Here is a 17172-nt window from a genome sequence, read left to right on the forward strand (position 1 = left end):
ACCTACAGCGCATGCGCAGCGATCAAGAGGCACTTCCTTGGAAACAGAAAGTACTATCCACGACAAGGAGGCACTAATAAATACATAAATAACTTAATTAAAAGATTAAAAAAATTTAAAAAGTAATAACTGAAAATTAATTAAATAAACTACTAATTAAAAACGAATACTTGAAATCCAATTGGAGATTTATCAATTACTTTTGTACCTTAGTTACCCAAATTAGATTTTTTTTATTTTTATAAATGGCTCACAACCTTATGCTGTTTTATTGTCTATGGTTATGCTGAAAGTAGGCACTACAAGTAGGCATTTATGTCTGAATAAAGTCATATTACATTGATTTTACAGTTTTAGTTAGTTTTTTTTAATCTCATTTATCTAGAATTAAATACTATCGAGTTAAAATTTGTGCAAAAATTGACTTTTAAAATATGTTTTAGAAGAATTAAATATTCATTAGTTAAAATGTATGCAAAAAAGCACTTTATGTCACATTTACAACTGGAACAATTACCACTGTATGTAAAATTAAATTTGTATAACTTGTGAACATACACACACACACACACACACACACACACACACACACACAGAGTACATTAACATTGCAGTAGTTGCTTCTCAGGCACAGTAGCAGCTGCAGAGCATATTTTCCACCCTGTACTTTGTCAGGACCAGTCAACCAGTCAGTACACTGAGAAAAAGAAGGCTACTCTTGTGCTTTTTGGAGTGGCATCTGATCCTGCCTTCATCATAACCAAAGCCCCTCTGTAACGTGCCGGAGGAAATGTCAGACCCAACAGAGGAACTCCCCAACAAGCCCTTCGCAGCCCAGTTGTCCAATGTTTATCTCAGCATCTTGGCACTGTTCTGCTTTAAGCTCTTTGTTAAGATTTCTCTCAACTTGCTGGCATACTTCTACATTGTCCGTGGGAACCGTAAAGAGGCTGCCAGGATATCAGCAGAGTTCTATGATTATGGTCAACAACACAGTGAGTACTCTGAGAAAAACATAAAAAGCCTTAAAGAGTTGGGGTTTTTTTCTTAAGGTGGTTTCTTTGTTCCACACACTGCATCATTTTAAGCATAAATATTTGTGTGTTTAAGCTAAATTTGGTGTAAAATGTCACCACAATACAACTGCGTTTACACTATACACCAAGCAACATGTTTGACCTTATGCATATAAGGTCATAGGTAGACTATTAATACCGTTTTCTTTTAAATCAAGTTCAAGCACTCCCTGCTCGCACACAACCACACACACTCACAATTTCTGTGTTTACAAATGAGCTATAAATACCGCATTGCTAATCCAATCCAAGCATAAGAGCCATTAATTGTATTCACATTAATACATACTGTAGATATAAATGATAGCCTACTTTTCTTTCATTAGCTTAATAGCTACTTATAAATCTTGAACTGTACATTCAATATTAAACGAAGACACCATAGGCTGGCAGGTCTTTTTCTCTAATGTATTAATAGAACACAGTCATGATATCCCTCCCCCATCCTGCCCTAGTTTCCAATCCCAGCTATGCAGTGCACCCTTTCACACTCAGACAGCAACCAAAACAAGACTCCACATTGTCAGGGACAGGCGGTTCGAAGGCACATTCTGGGGGAAGAGAGACACAACGACAACTTAATCAGTATCTATCATTCAAGGGGATGTTTCATTTAAAGTGGACCCACTCCATGGAATACTAATTAGCCAAGCTTAGAGTATTAGTCACAGTCCTGTAGATACGGTCTTCCTTGTACTAAGAAATTCATTCGATGTCTGTAGCTGGGTCTTTTATACGTGTATTTCAAATGAATGTCAATCAAAGAAAATAGGCTGCATGAATAAAAGAGCTGGAATTTCATGAGAAATATTAGGTCGATTATTATCTATAAATTATGATTAAAATGCAGGAAGATCAGAATGATGATGATGATAACGTGTGGAATGCATCAGCTGTTATTCTGGACATTGACTCAGGTGTGCTTAATGAGACATTTTTAGCCAAAATTACATCAACCGTCCACAGCCAATCACTCAAGTTGATATTAATTTGTAATGTGAATGGAGTGTGAATGAACAGTGTTTACTACTTATGGACTTCTCAAGCACTGTTAGTCATATAATATGCTGCCCCATGCATTAACTCTTGGAAGATGAAGGGTAAAACATGATCCCAAAATATGACTTTGATAAACATATGAAGAAAGATTTAATTAAGGAGCTGTAATCGGTTAAACAAAGGAATTATAATATTATAAAACATGATGAATAAATGTCCTCTTGTACTGTTAATAACTCAGGATTTGAGGGTTGTTCTGCTGTTGCAATTATTGTAAATGGCTCTGGAGAAGAGCATTAGCCTAATAATAATAACAATAATGATAATAAATGTGAATGGAAGGAAGCACTGAATTCTTATCCTCACTGCAGGATCCTGGGCGGACCGCTCACCCCTACATGATGCTGCGAGTCAGGGTCGCCTCCTGGCTCTGAGGACCCTCATTTTACAGGTGAAAAGAACACAATCCCATGGGAGAGTTATGTGCACCTCCTCATCTGTGCACATGGGGTCTGTTGTAACTGTCCCTCGTGCAATTGAATTTGTATCAGTGCCTTTGTAGACTCCCGGTTTAGATGTTAAAGAAAAAGAGGTTTGGATGAAAATAAGGAGTCACTAGGGTTATCTGTGATTACCTGTAATTATCTAATAAAAGTGTCCATCTGCACTTCCATTAGTTATAAGGGAATAACATCGTATAACCAGACTAACATGACATTGTATGATTAGACTAATAATGAAAGTAAAAAATTCTGCTGTTGCACAGGTTGTAAGTTACAATAGACAAGAGGGTTGGCTAAATGTCTGCAACATAAAATGTAAACAGTCAGCATCTTGCCATTAATAATAAATCTTGTGTTTTAAGTAAATGTCAGGTGAAAAGCTGACATGTTTGTGTAATAGTAGGAGACCATGACTTACCAGCTTAGATTATACAGCACTAAAACACGTTTTTGAAGTAAATAAATAAATCTTTGTTGCCATACAGCACAGAACAACAATAGTAGTATAGTAGTAACAACAGTATTACATAACCATATTATAAAGTATCTGAGGGGGTCGACAGAATTGCTGGTCAATGCCAAAGACTAATAAATGGGAGACTGGGAGAATCACTTCACCTACTTGCATTTTCAGCAGCAAACAGATTGAGGAGTGTGCTACAAGAGAGTAAGCCATTTTAGCTACAAGGCCAACAATGCCTTGTTCTTAATTCAGACAAGCTCATGACAAAGCAGCGATATCATTACAGTATTTTACATGGTGATTCATTAGCTCTTTACCAAAACCCTTTTGATTCTGCACTGTAATTAGCAAGCTCATTAATCTCTATTGTTCAAATGTGACTATATAGTATAGTTTGCAGCACAGTGGCTCAGTAGTTAGCACTGTCACCTCCAGGGTTCGAATCCTGGCTGGGGCAGAGCCTTTCTGTCTGGAGTTTGCATGTTCTCCCTGTCTTTGCGTGGGTTAGGTTAGGTTAGGTTAATTCTCCTGTCAGTAGGCCTGGAGCCTAAAACTGGAGTTGGTTTCCAGTGGCTGCCCACTGCTCCTAATACTTAGGATGGGTTAAATGCAGGGAACAAATTTCACTAGATGTTGTACTGTGTATGTGACAATAAATTTGATTAATTTACTGACAATCATGTCTGTTTTATAAAAGAAGATAAGCTTTATTGATGATCTTGCAATACCTGGTGTTCACCAATAAAGGTTGACCAAAGTCATGTATTCCTTAATGCTGCTTATAACATCTACATTTCTGTGGCTGTTTGATTCTGTTTCCAGGGTCACAGTGTGAATGTTCTGACTATAGACCATGTGACACCCCTTCATGAGGCCTGTGTTGGAGACCATGTCGCTTGTGCCAGAGCTCTCATTGATGCAGGAGCAAATGTAAGTCACGTACTGGCCTTTAATGTTGCTATACTACACAGGTCAAATGTCATTTCCATGGCTGGGAATAGCTGGGTGGGGGTCACAAATGAACAATGCACTGCTCTTCTTCTACAGTCACTGTAGAGCTATTAAGTTGTTGTTCCCCTTCAAATGCTCCCCCAGGCTGTTGCTATTAGTCAACTTGCATGGTTAAACAAGGCCTAAAAATAACAATAAAAAAAATTTGTTAACAGGTCAATGCTTCTACAATTGATGGAGTCACACCTCTGTTCAACGCCTGTACAGTGGGCAGTGTGGCATGTGCTGAAATTCTTCTGGAAAATGGAGCAAAACCCCAGAGCCTTGTATACCATCCCTCACCAATCCATGAAGCTACAAGCAAAGGTATATTATGACAAAATATTTTGCATATATGACATATGCATATATAATGCATATCAGGTAGATTTCTATTGACTTTTTAATATATTGTACATCTAAACAGCATTGTGTGGCAAACTTAATTGTCACAAGTAAGTATTCAGGTTAACCAATTTTACCTGTGTTTGCTGCTGATATTCAATATCTACCACTTGATATGTTATTTAATGTAACATGAACCAATATACATCAACCAATATACATCAATTGCAGCTTACACTAGATCCTGTCTTTCAACCTGTATTTGTGTCCTTGGCTGTGCTATAAAGCACTTCCTAACCTGCACTGTGAAAAACATCTTTAAAAATAAATCCCAACATGGCCCGAGCAGACAGCATAGAGAATTATCTCGCATTGTCACTTACTGATTACTGTCTTCATGCTCCATTACTTCCAGGTCATTACGGTTGTGTGGAGGCTCTGGTGACTTGGGGGGCAGATGTGGACATGGACATTCCTCACCTGGGCACAGCGCTCTATACAGCTTGTGTCTGCCAAGAGCTGGAGTGTGCCAGGAAACTCCTGAGGGAAGGTCAGCTCGCAGCACAGTGTGGATCTTTACATCTCCATACAGACTGGCACACGTCCTGTATGAACATATACACAAGCACATTTATTGTGCACAGACTAGGAAATAAATGCATGAACACATATGAATGCACAGTGGATTTTAAAAGCCTTTGAAAAAGCATTTAGCCACGCAAAAACACTTTGAGGTGAGCAGTTTACTTAACAGAACATTTGTTTGGCCTTATGTTAGTGCCTCAGTGCAGGTGACATGACATTACAGGCATTTCCAGCAATAAAACTGCTTTATTTTCTGTCAGTTATGTAAATAGTCAAGGCAATGGTAAACACCAGTGGTAGATGTTAGACTGTCAGGTTTTTTCCAAAACTGCTAAAAGTCTTTTTCTAGAGATTATGTAAAAGGACAAATCTTTTTCTGTCTTTTTTTTTTTATTTTTTTATTTATACTGGCCTCACTAATGCAGACATATCACATGTTGCAATTGAAATAAGAGTGGCACAGCAGTCACATGTAGCCTACAGCTGACTGATCACATTTTCAAGCTAATTGTATGCCCATATTGCTTGCTACCTTTGGTTGAAAGTAACAAGTTCACGTCCATTCTCTCAGGGCTGTTGAAAGTCATTTCTGGAAAATGAAGGAAATTGTTAGGTAGACAAGGGCAGCTGAGGGAAGGCAAGTACATAAAAAAAAATGTAAATAAGAAAATATGGTAACACAATAACTCCTGGATTACAATGAACAACAGGTATTGATGATATTTAACAGTGGAAGTAGGCTATCTGACGTTGACATTTTTCCGACTGGACTCTAGAATGGATAATCAAGTTGTCCTGCATACAGGTGCAAGTGTACAGAAAGGCAAATCCCTGGATTCACCCTTACATGCAGCTGCAGAAAAAGATTGCACAGCTGTAGTGAAGCTGCTGCTGGACTTTGGTGCAGACATTAATGCCCGGAACACAGAGTTTCAGAGGCCAGTAGACGTGGCTCCACCCAGCAGTCTAACAGAGGGCTTTCTACTGCTCTATGAAGGTACGACAACACTTGTAACTTGTTTTTGTAAGCTACTACTGACTTATGTTTGCATCTTTTTTGTCTAACTTGTCATATTATGTCTGTGTTTGAATATCTCCATCAACAGATGGCTTTTTATCTGAGCTTGTAGCATGACAGTTCCGAAAAAAGTGTTTTTCTTCGTGAAGTAATCTATGCATTAGAACCAGCCTATATAATGTTTCATTGTCTCCTTTTCATAGCTACACCACGACTGCTGAGTCAGGTGTGTCGTCAGTGCATCAGGAACTGCGTCGGCCGTGACAGACTCCACCTTCTTACCCACCTTCCCCTGCCCAACAGGCTCAGGAACTACCTGCAGTACCAATGACAGACAGAACAACCAAACTGTCTGCCTAAATGGGACTTACAGAGAAAAGCCTTCGACACAAAGAGCACATCAACTACATAAACTCTTCCTACATTAAATTTTAGCTACCAGTCAATGCAGCCAGAGCAATTAATTGAAATTAGCCACAGAGTAGCCACTGAGTAGCTGACAGTACCAAGCTGTGTTGAGCTGGCCTGCAACTCATATGTGATTGTGGACCTGGATGAATGCAAAGCAGGGGGTTTCTAAAAAAGCTTGCAGACTTAGCCTTCCCTCGTCAAAAAATATATTAAATAAAATATTATTCGCAATTCAGGTTTGCTGTATTTAGAAGACGCCTTAATAGTTTCAATAGCTACTAGAGAGTGATGCAATTTGAAAACTTTACATACATTTATACGGTCATATAAATGCACAATGAATGAACGTGAGTGAGTATTCATAGTTTTGCTTTTGATATATAATGCACTGCACACTACTATATGATTAAAACTGTTTTGAAACTTGGTGCATTCCAAAATATGTTGTCTTTGTAAAAATACATATGCAGGCTGTGATGGTAATTAATGATGTTTGACTTAGAGGTGCAGTGGGAGAATGATTCATTCAAAAAATTTGAAAACAAAAATAGTTGACAAGTTTAAGCTTGGATTATTGAGTACTGACAACTGGAGGAGGCTGACCTTATTGGAAAGTCCCAAATGGAAAATATGAGTAGGTGTTTGTTTCTATTGCTGAGACAACAGCTAATACCGTAATCAAATAAAGCTCCTAAGACATTATGATCAAAATAATCATATGAATAAAATAGCAGTATGAAATAACATTTCATAATACTGGAGTTTAAGTTGTTGTATTGAATAATATCACAATTTCATGGTTATATTATATGTCAGTATTGAGAATATAATGTATTTCATAATGTCTTATTTTTCTATTTAATACTGAATACTGGTAAAACATGTATTTATTGCAATTCCTCCGTAAAGGTTCTGCATTAATGGTAAATCCTCCGAGGGGCAGTAAACCGCCAGTTTACAGAAGTGTGTGCGCCGTTGCCATGGAAATATAAACAAAAAAAAAGTCCAGTGCGTCAAACGTAAGGCTCGCTACTTATCTCAGAGGAAACTAGTTAGTTTCTGCTAACTAGCTAGTTAATTAAGCCATAGCATGATTTCATGGACTGACAGTAAAACGTTATTGGTTTCTAGATTTCATTAGGCTCAGAGCAGCATGTCTCATGCACAGTCTCTCAAAAAGACAGGACTGGCAAGAGAAGTCGTGAAATGGCTGCAAAGCCTCGATTTGTCATTTTATCCGAAGAATGTGCTCAGGTAAATACTCAGACTACACAAACATCTGTAAACTAAGCTAATTTACAGTATACACTTCCAAGTAAGCACGGATAAAAATATTTTGCAGGTCAATGTCTAGACTTTAAAACCGGCATAAATGTATGTAGTTGTTTGAAAAGTCCGTTTTTTGTTTTTTTACAGGTCTTGGTAATAACGTTACCGTTAAATGTTGTTTCAACAGGATTAAGCTAGTGTGCTAATTTACCAGTTAACGCTAACTTAGCTAGCGTTATATTTTAATGTGAAGCAGACTTGAATTTTCAACGTAGTTAAGACAAAGGTTAGCTAAATGTCTAAAAAAAATTCTAACAAATTTAACCCACTTTTTACGCTAACTATACATCTAGCAAGCCTTTTGATTTTAAAAAAGTTGGGTGGGTGTTAAATCATTTAACAAGTCTCGCTAGTTTGGGAATTTTAATCTTAAAACATACAGGTTAACAAGTGCTCCATTGTCGTTTTAAGCATTTCCTCACTTCATAACTGAGTGTAACTGTGCCATGCAGTGGTAACTTTATTTAACCTGGAAAGGGCCTCACTGTGATTAAAAATATATTTTACTGCAGTTTCCTGTTCCACAACTATACATAAACAGTAGCATATACCATAGACCTGTAATGAAATACTCTAGATACAATATGAATTGAACAATTTAGGATCACAAAAAGAACAACGTATGATAAATATACTATAACAAGGAGTAGAGAAACATCAATGCTTTCCAATGCTGCCAAGACAAATTGTTCAAATGGGATTTCACTGGTAAAGTAAATATATTCAGTCTGTTCTCCCTATTTCTTTCCAGAGATTTTTCCAATGGTTACCTTGTGGCAGAGATATTTTCTCGTTATTACCCCCAAGACTTTCCAGTGCATTCATATGACAAAGGAACATCCCTTTCTGCCAAACAGAGTAACTGGAGACAGATAGAGAAGGTAAGAGGAGGGGGAAAAAATCTAAAAATATAATGAGCAGGGAAGAAATGTCTCTCTCAATTAAAAATAAAATGACTTATACAGCTTGTTTGTGTTCAGTTTAAGCAGAGCCTGCACAAACAGATATCAGCGAAAACTGGTTGAGTGCTTGCTGACTTCAGTAACAGAACGGCACACCAAGAAGCTGAGCAACTTGGGTAGAGGTGGCATCACAGTGTTGGGCCCCCTTTTTTCTATTCTTAGCTCTTCCTCCTTCTCTCACAGTTACACATGACTAGGTATAGAAGAGGAGAGGTAGAAGAGGAACCTTAAGTTTCTGTCTCTAACAAAAATGGGATGGTATTTTCACAGTTTATTAAACACTGTCTGTCTGGCTACCATTTAAATGTGGGGGGAAATTAACATTAAACCTGTAAGCATTTGCTCAAATTCAAAATTTACAGCGTACAGTATAAGTGCAACAGGCTGTGCCTTGTTAGCAGGAGGTGTTGGCAAAATGCACTGACCATCTTACCCATTGCATGCCCTGTTGTCCTCAGTGAACTAGGCTACTGTTGTTCTCTTTGTTAACGCAAAATGGAGAAAACTACAAGCGAAGCTGAACGGATAACCACAACACCAAACCATCTGAAAAGTAATGTGAAGAAGAATTTTGGATTTGACAAGAGAAGGTCATAGGGAGTTGCATTGTGTCTTCGTAGATTTAGAGAAAGCGTATGACAGGGTGCTGAGAGAGGAGCTGTGGTATTGTATGAGGAAGTCTGGAGTGGCAGTGAAGTATGTTAGAGTGGTGCAGGGCACGTATGAGAGCTGTAAGACCGTGGTGAGGTGTGCTGTAGGTGTGACAGAGGAGTTCAAGGTGGAGATGGGTCTGCATCAAGGATCGGCTCTGAGCCCCTTCTTGTTTGCTCTGGTGATGGACAGGCTGACAGATGAGGTTAGACAGGAATCTCCATGGACTATGATGTTTGCGGATGACATTGTGATTTGTAGTGAGAGCAGGGAGCAGGTGGAGGAAAATCTAGAGAGATGGAGGTCTGCTCTGGAAAACAGAGGAATGAAGCTTAGCCGCAGTAAGACAGAATACATGTGTGTCAATGAGAGGGACCCAGGTGGAACGGTGAGGTTACAGGGAGCGGAGGTGAAGAAGGTGGAGGACTTTAAGTATTTAGGGTCAACGGTTCAGAGCAATGGAGACTGTGGAAAAGAAGTGAAGAGGCGAGTGCAAGCAGGTTGGAACGGGTGGAGAAAAGTGTCAGGTGTGTTGTGTGATAAAAGAGTATCAGCAAGAATGAAAGGAAAGGTGTTCAAGACGGTGGTGAGACCAGCGATGTTGTACAGCTTAGAGACAGTGGCACTGAAGAAAAGACAAGAGGCAGAGCTGGAGGTAGCAGAGGTTAAGATGTTGAGGTTCTCTTTGGGAGTGACGAGGACAGACAGGATCAGGAATGAGTACATCAGAGGGACAGCTCATTTAGATGTTTCGGAGATAAAGTCAGAGAGGCCAGATCGAGGTGGTTTGCACATGTTCAGAGGAGAGACTGTGAATATATTGGTAGAAGGATGCTGAGGTTGGAGCTGCCAGGTAGGAGGTGTAGAGGAAGACCAAAGAGGAGATTTATGGATGTAGTGAGAGAGGACATGAAGTTAATTGGTGTGAGTGAAGAGGATGTAGAGGACAGGGTTAGATGGAGGCACATGATTCACTGTGGCGACCCCTGAAAGGGAACAGCCAAAAGGAAACGAAAGATGCAGAAATCATGGATAAAGTTGAGGCTGTTTGCCGACTGCAACTGCCATGTGGGGTTCTGTGAACCAATTGAGCAAAATCAATTTTACAACATAGTTTAAGATTACGCTTTTAATTCATTCAACTTAACACGTGTGGTGTGTCTAATTCGTTCCAACTTGATTTTTTGTTTTAGAGTAATTTCTTTGTTTAAACTGTTTAAGATCATTTTGGAGGCTGTAGTTTGTGGTGCTGCTGAACTGCACTGCTTACACTGAAAGGTGTTTCTATTTGTGTCTACCCTCACTGATATAAATGGGATGGACAAAAAATTAAAAACCATTAAAAACACCTCCCTAACCCTCCAAAACATTTCTTTAAAACAGTTTTAACAAAAACGAAACTTTATAACCTTCATGAAGATAGGATTTAATGCAAGGCTGTTGTATTAAGCTGGAATTATGCTTCTGGAAAGCACTCACAGAGGAGCAGATGCGCTCACCTCCCAAATCTCAGCAATGCCTCGTGCAGACCTGCACATCAAACAAGCTGATTGGTTGATCCAACTCCTGTCGAGAGGCAGGTTCAAAACAAAAAATAAAAAATGTAAACATTACAAAAGTTGTACGTACAAGTATATAAGAAAGGGCCATGCAAACGAGTATGACATTTAATACTGTTCAATTTTCCCTTTACAGGTGTAGACTAGTGAATCAGCATAAAAAAAATTACTACTTTTAGGTATCCAACCCAAATGTTGTGATATTGCTCATCCTACCAGCACACAACAGCACAAATCCTTAAATAGCAAATTATATAAAACAATCTATACTGGAGACCCTTTGTGATATTTTCTTTACCTACATGTACTTGAGGGATCTGAAACAGGAAGTTCTTATTTTGACATAGTTACTAAAAGTTTATATTGTCCCAGTCTTTACAGAAGCAGAATCTGCACTTCATGAAAGAGGTCATTGATGGAACCATCCACTGTAAACCTGGAGCAGCTGAGCTGTTGGTGCAGGAGGTTTATAGTATTTTAACTAACCGGAGGTAAGGGCTGATTGGGAGCAGGGCAGGTAAATTAACACCATTTGAGGCAGACTGAAAAATTCATCAGCTATTTTCTTTCTTTAACCAGATAGATAGGAGGTTTATACTGTAAAACATCTTATATATACCTGGAGGTTAATACAACTAATTGTTCTAACTATTTTGTTTTGTATAATTTGTATTATTTAGTTTGATATTGGTACATTACAAATGTGTCAGTAAGACACTCAAGCTTATGTTTTATTAGCTCACAAGTTTCCCAGTGTTGAATTTATTTAGTTTGTTTTTCAGTTTTGTTTTGAGACATTACTGTGAATTGACAATTGCTGAATAGTTTAGCTGATGTACCTCTCAGGAATGTGTTAGATGTAACTACACATAAACCTATGCAATATAAGTGTAACCTTCCTGTAACACTGTCACAGGGTTGATTGTCACATTCTCATATTTCATTTAATACTGATGTTGCTGGAAAGATCAAAGACATTGCTATTACGACTTACACACTTCAGTGCTTAGTATTCCAGCTGAAAATGAAAGGATGCTGATACTGTATAATGACTAAAGCTGGGTCACAAAGATATTTTAATAATATGTGGGCAATGAAAAAAACTCATCAACATCCCACTAACTGCCTTCTAGTGCACTTGAACCCAGCTAAACTGCGAAAACACAAATGAAAAGGATGCCAGTCAGTTGATATAAAGCACATTTGCTGTATATGTAAACAGTGTAAAAATGATATTCACACAAATGCAAAACATATGAATATATATATATATAATAGAATCATGAAGGTATTCTAATCTGTTTAAGTCTCCCTTCTCAGCATCAGAGATGTTCAGGACCCAGAGCCAGACTTCACTGACAAAGAGTACCAGGGGCTTCTGCCCCCACTGGCCCGCTCCACGGCCTCCAAGGCCATCAAGAACAACCTGAGGATAACAGAGATGATGGCTGAGCCCGACATCAGCACAAACCACAGGAAGGCAGAAGTCATCCTCCACAAGCACCTGGAGCACAAGGCTGCAGAGAGGGTTCTCAACCCTGGTGAGTCACCCAGGGGTGATATTGCGCTTTCTGTGGGGGCAAATGTTATAACTTTTTTATTTTACTTTTTTTCCTTTGGTCCAAACTAGGTCAGTTAATGTCACACTGTGCTTCATTATGACAACGACCCAAGAGTTGTAAACACAAGTCACGTGGATTGACAGAATGCATACTAATGAGAATATGAGGTTACATATAAGAACTTCATTATTTGCAACATGGCAGGTTTTGATTATAGCTTATAAATCGTATTTCTATGAATGTGACAAATTTTGACAATATATTTTGTTTGGTGACAGGACGTTTTAAAGTGAAGCCTAATCAGGGTCAGCTGGCAGCCAAAAATCTTGTGCCGTCCAGCCGCGCTGATGAGTGCTCTGACAGCCCTTCATCTGGAGACACTACATCAAGTAAGTGTCAGGTCTTATATTCTCTCTCAACAGTAATGAGCAGAGAATATTGATTCTGTCAATGAGCTCACACGCATCATTTGGGTGTAGCAGATTCTAATGCATAGCAATGTCTCAAAACAAAACTCTCTTTAACAAAGAATACTTGTGTAATGATGCTGCTCATTTTTACATTTTCTCTGAGAGTGGAAGACATATACATTTGAAATATAAACTTTACTCCTCAGAGGCAGTATGCCATTTGAAGGCTGTATTAAGGGTGTAATTACAAATGGTAGTTGGTCAATATAAATTCATACTGTAAATGATTAAAGTGTTTTGTTACTACCCTTGGTGCAGAATAACCTTGTGCACAGAACTTATTTGATTTATTGATTTAGAAATACTTGAAGCTGCACTTAACCAATCTATTTTCTGATTTCTGCTATTTTAGAGTTGTGCTCCTTGTCAACATGGAGTGGAGCTGTTGTTCCCTTTAAGGAGATAAAGGTGCGCCAGCCTGCCAGACGCTCTCTGGTTAACTATTAAAAGGAACTGGAGGGAGATCTGTGCTCTATTATTGTGTGTCACTTGATGTATTGGTATGTTTTTCACAATTATTCAAACATAGCCTACTTTTAATTATTATTCTACACAAGTATATACTGGAGTATAATTTGTTTTGAAAGACAGATGATGTCACTGTTTGTTATGGCTTATATAATGTTACAGTGCCTCTGCAATCCTGTTTGGGCTATGTCTGTTTGTACCAGTAGGTGGCAGCATTGAGTCATGAGCAGAGCTCTCCTCAATGGTTTTTTAGACTAAAATCCACTGTTGTAGGTGTACCATTGACAAAAAGAGGAAATAAAACAGTGTATGTAGCAAAATTTGACTAGCCTTACTGTTTCTGTTTGTGTTGTACCCAAATGCTATTCAGAGTTCCTTTGCCCATTAATGAATATGCATCTTCAGTGTATTTTTATATTTAATGTGTAATGTTATATTTAACTAATGCTGATAACTGATTCCTGAATTGGCTTGCTAGGTTTGGGGAATAAATGACACATCTCCATGTGCCATCTAGAGCAGAAGGAGCTAAACAATTGGGATTGTGGGAGAAAATAAATTCCATACCTGATAATAATTGTGATTGATGGATTTATTTGGGGGTGCGACAACAGCTTCTTATAACTAAATGTATGCAAGATGCATTTATCTTTGAGGACAATAAAGTGAACTTTTAGGTTCAAGTTCAAATTACAATTGTATGGTACAATGTACAAATGGGGATACACACACACACACACACAATCATCTGTATTCAGTTTACTATACAACATCAGCAGATTTTTTTATTATTGATTTTTGGTCCTTCTGGTACTGTCATCAATCAGCATTTACAGACTTGTCTGATGGTGTAATATTACATTCTGTCACTAATATGCTTTATGGTTACTGTTGGTGTTACATTTAACACTGCGTACCTATCTGTAATTAATTATGTATGATCCAAAATGGGGGCACCCCAGTAGCTCACGTGGTAGAGCGCACACACCATGTGTAAGGCTGAGTCTTTACCGCAGCGGCACGGGTTCGATTCCAGGCCAGGGCCCTTTGCTCCAAGTCATCCCCGCTCTCTCCCCCCTTTCCTGTCTCACTTCAGGTGTTCCTGTCCAATAAAAGCAAAAAACCTGAAGAAATAATCTTTATGTATAAACCAAATGTACAATGTACAGTTTTTACCTGACTGGCAAGGGAAATTATTTGCTCTAACCTGCATTAATAACACACTAGCCTTTAAATGTGTGTAGTGCTATGGACTTTATTGACATATAAGACGGTGTAGTCCCTCATTGACGTATAGTTTTCTAACCAATTTAATCCACATTGAATTTCTGAAAAACCACAAGTATCCATCCATGATAATCTGGCTGATCAACATAAAGATCAATGCACCTTTGCAAAACAAATGATGTTGTCTTCTCCTGTGTATTTATTTTTGCATACTTAGTGGAGAACATTCTTTAGTTCTTTTCTGGTGCCAAAGCCAGTCAGATTCACTTAGATTGAGATCACTCTGTTGGCCCCAAATCTCCAAGCACTCGTGGATCCTCAGTGTACAGTACAATTGAGCTGTGAAGCTAGTGAAAAACGGATGACAGGATGATAAGTGTTTCTGGCTGACTGCCTGGCTTCTCATGTGGTCTAAGAGCCTGGGCTTTCAATAGAGATAGGACAATGCTGTAATGATATGATCTCCACAGCCTCAGACTATTAGCTACAGATGGCCATGAGATTTATTGCTGCCATAGCTATACACTAGAATTTCACTCTTAAACTTTTGTGGAGGAGAGAAGAATTTGGGTCAACTGCAAAATCAAACAGTTACAACAGCTAATGCTAAACAAAATGTTGAAACATAACACTTCAAAATCAATCTATCAGCCATATTATGAGTGTAAGTGTGGATATCTGACATTTGAACAAATCCACCATCCTATAATACCTCATGTCTCTGTGGAAGCAGCCCATCCTTTTTCCATGGTAGTCAGTGGCTGATAAAGCCTCTTTCCCTGCCTCCCTCAGTGAGCTGTAAAACCTGACCTCCTTAATCTTTCAGTGTCTTTTGATTTCCCTCAGCTTGACTGGGCGTGAACACACATCAGCACTTAAGATGAGGAGCGCTGTCGCCTGTTGATTTCTGCAGGCGCTGGGAGATGAGCATCGGAATTTTGATTTTCAGTGTTGAGCCTCACGTTCCGCTGCATTTGTTTATACTGATGCAAAATAATAAATGTACTGTATACTACAGAATAGCCAGAGTCCTGATATATTTTTTTTATATCACATAATAAATTATACTGTAAACACTAATAATGATAAGTAAGATGGGCTGCTTTACATAAAAAGCACTGGCCAGGGTTACAGGGTGATGTTTATATTTATTCTAGATCTACACGCCTCTCCTACTGAACAATATCTAGGTCCTGGTTGCTATGGCAACTAGCAAGCCCATGCTGGAGAGTGACCAGGAGACATTAATAAGCTTACTGTGAGCTTCTTTGGCTCCTTCTGTTGGTCATGAGCACAGGCAGTGGCTGTAGAATTTCAAGCCGTACGTGCATGCATACAAAAAATATGCATGCACATTCATTCACGATGATAAATATGCACTTACATTCATGTACAAAACACAGATAGCATTTCATGATGAAAATCGGAGATGCCAGGCAACTGATGTTATAAATTGAGGATGCCTAAAATGCCCTAAGAAAGTGTTTCACCATCTGCCGATTTTTCCTATCGGCATCATGGTGGGGGTGGGGGGTGGGTGTGGCTAAGGATTCTCCTATTTAAAAAAAAAAAAAAAAGCCCTCCCCCAATCCCCGACAGCAAATCCCCCACTCCTATTAACAAAGCCATGGAAAGCTAGTATGTGGCCATGTTATCCAGGCTGAGGGTGGGGCACTTTGTGGGTCTGTATGTTGGCACAAATGTGTGAAAAGTCATGTGCATGTCAGATTCTAATATTTATATGTATTTATTCAGTATCCACTAATGAACTGCTTTTATTTACATATTTTAAATTTTGTTACAATGCATTAGTCACTAGCAAGCTGCTGACCCCTATTGTTCTTAATTTTTTGAATGCCAGCAGACTAAAGCTCATTAAGTGCAAATACGTATTTTTTTATGTGCCACATGCAAACAATACCACTTATACCAAATATTAAAACATTATTCATTAGATTGGAACACAATTCAGCCTTCACTGAGAGACTTCCTTTCATTACTGCTATTTACAGACTTCATAAAAATTTAGATCAGAAATGTTTAATCAAAATTGAAAAACAATACCAAGAGAACATAGTGGGCTTGTAATTAAGTTGCTATTTCGTCACTAATGATAACTGGCAAGGGAAAAACTGAACTGATTCAGTAAGCCCAACACATTTCAGCAACTTGACTTTATCAGGTTACTAAGCATAAGAATAGTGGAGCTTAAATACTTCTGTTCAGTGAAAGCTAGTGACCACAATACCCTTTACATGCTAGAAAACTGGCCAGCTCTCCCTCAGGTAGAGTGAGCAAACCTGCTAGAATTAGACTCACAATAGAAAGGGCAATGGCAACAGGAAAGTTTGTTAAAGTAAAAATACAACATAAGACAAAGGCTAAATGTCGTTTGGGTCTTAAATACTGCCCAGCATTTACTCTTTTCAATACTTACAACACTCACTCTTACAACAACACCAACACATAGCATATCTTGTGAACTGATCTTACAACAACAATACTTTGTAGTACAATGATCCACTAAAAACAGAATAAAAATGTATAAAAATAT

At 38.5% G+C, this 17172-nt stretch overlaps 2 protein-coding genes and 1 long non-coding RNA gene across 3 annotated transcripts in view; 2 read left to right on the plus strand and 1 right to left on the minus strand.

Annotated features, from left to right (window-relative positions):
• Positions 1 to 17172, minus strand: part of LOC122880629 — a 92143-nt gene that overhangs the window by 16115 nt on the left and 58856 nt on the right. Inside the window, exons 6-8 of the long non-coding RNA XR_006378985.1 lie at positions 14380 to 14493; positions 5494 to 5550; positions 4760 to 4981 (exon numbers count right to left, since the gene is read on the minus strand). This is a non-coding gene — a long non-coding RNA (uncharacterized LOC122880629). The remainder of the gene's footprint in view (positions 1 to 4759; positions 4982 to 5493; positions 5551 to 14379; positions 14494 to 17172) is intronic.
• Positions 145 to 6818, plus strand: asb5a (ankyrin repeat and SOCS box containing 5a). Its single transcript, XM_044205939.1, has 7 exons — positions 145 to 995; positions 2447 to 2526; positions 3864 to 3971; positions 4208 to 4358; positions 4792 to 4926; positions 5767 to 5958; positions 6183 to 6818. Exons 1-7 carry the CDS (start codon positions 791 to 793, stop codon positions 6308 to 6310), a joined length of 999 nt encoding a protein of 332 aa, XP_044061874.1. The 5' UTR covers positions 145 to 790; the 3' UTR covers positions 6311 to 6818.
• spata4 (spermatogenesis associated 4) lies at positions 7345 to 13968 on the plus strand. The gene is made up of 6 exons (XM_044205942.1): positions 7345 to 7644; positions 8471 to 8600; positions 11264 to 11382; positions 12212 to 12432; positions 12732 to 12842; positions 13276 to 13968. Exons 1-6 carry the CDS (start codon positions 7544 to 7546, stop codon positions 13368 to 13370), a joined length of 777 nt encoding a protein of 258 aa, XP_044061877.1. The 5' UTR covers positions 7345 to 7543; the 3' UTR covers positions 13371 to 13968.

This window comes from Siniperca chuatsi, linkage group LG8 (assembly GCF_020085105.1).
Source record: "Siniperca chuatsi isolate FFG_IHB_CAS linkage group LG8, ASM2008510v1, whole genome shotgun sequence".
Classification (NCBI taxonomy): Eukaryota; Metazoa; Chordata; class Actinopteri; order Centrarchiformes; family Sinipercidae; genus Siniperca; species Siniperca chuatsi.

Excerpts from the sequence above, each read along its gene's own strand:
- spata4 (XM_044205942.1), top strand. The coding sequence starts at position 7,544 with ATGTCTCATGCACAGTCTCTCAAAAAGACAGGACTGGCAAGAGAAGTC. Across the intron at positions 11,383-12,211 it reads AGTATTTTAACTAACCGGAG|CATCAGAGATGTTCAGGACC; the intron begins GTAAGGGCTGAT and ends CTCCCTTCTCAG. Across the intron at positions 12,843-13,275 it reads ATCTGGAGACACTACATCAA|AGTTGTGCTCCTTGTCAACA; the intron begins GTAAGTGTCAGG and ends CTGCTATTTTAG.
- asb5a (XM_044205939.1), top strand. The coding sequence starts at position 791 with ATGTCAGACCCAACAGAGGAACTCCCCAACAAGCCCTTCGCAGCCCAG. Across the intron at positions 3,972-4,207 it reads TCATTGATGCAGGAGCAAAT|GTCAATGCTTCTACAATTGA; the intron begins GTAAGTCACGTA and ends ATTTGTTAACAG. Across the intron at positions 4,927-5,766 it reads CAGGAAACTCCTGAGGGAAG|GTGCAAGTGTACAGAAAGGC; the intron begins GTCAGCTCGCAG and ends TCCTGCATACAG.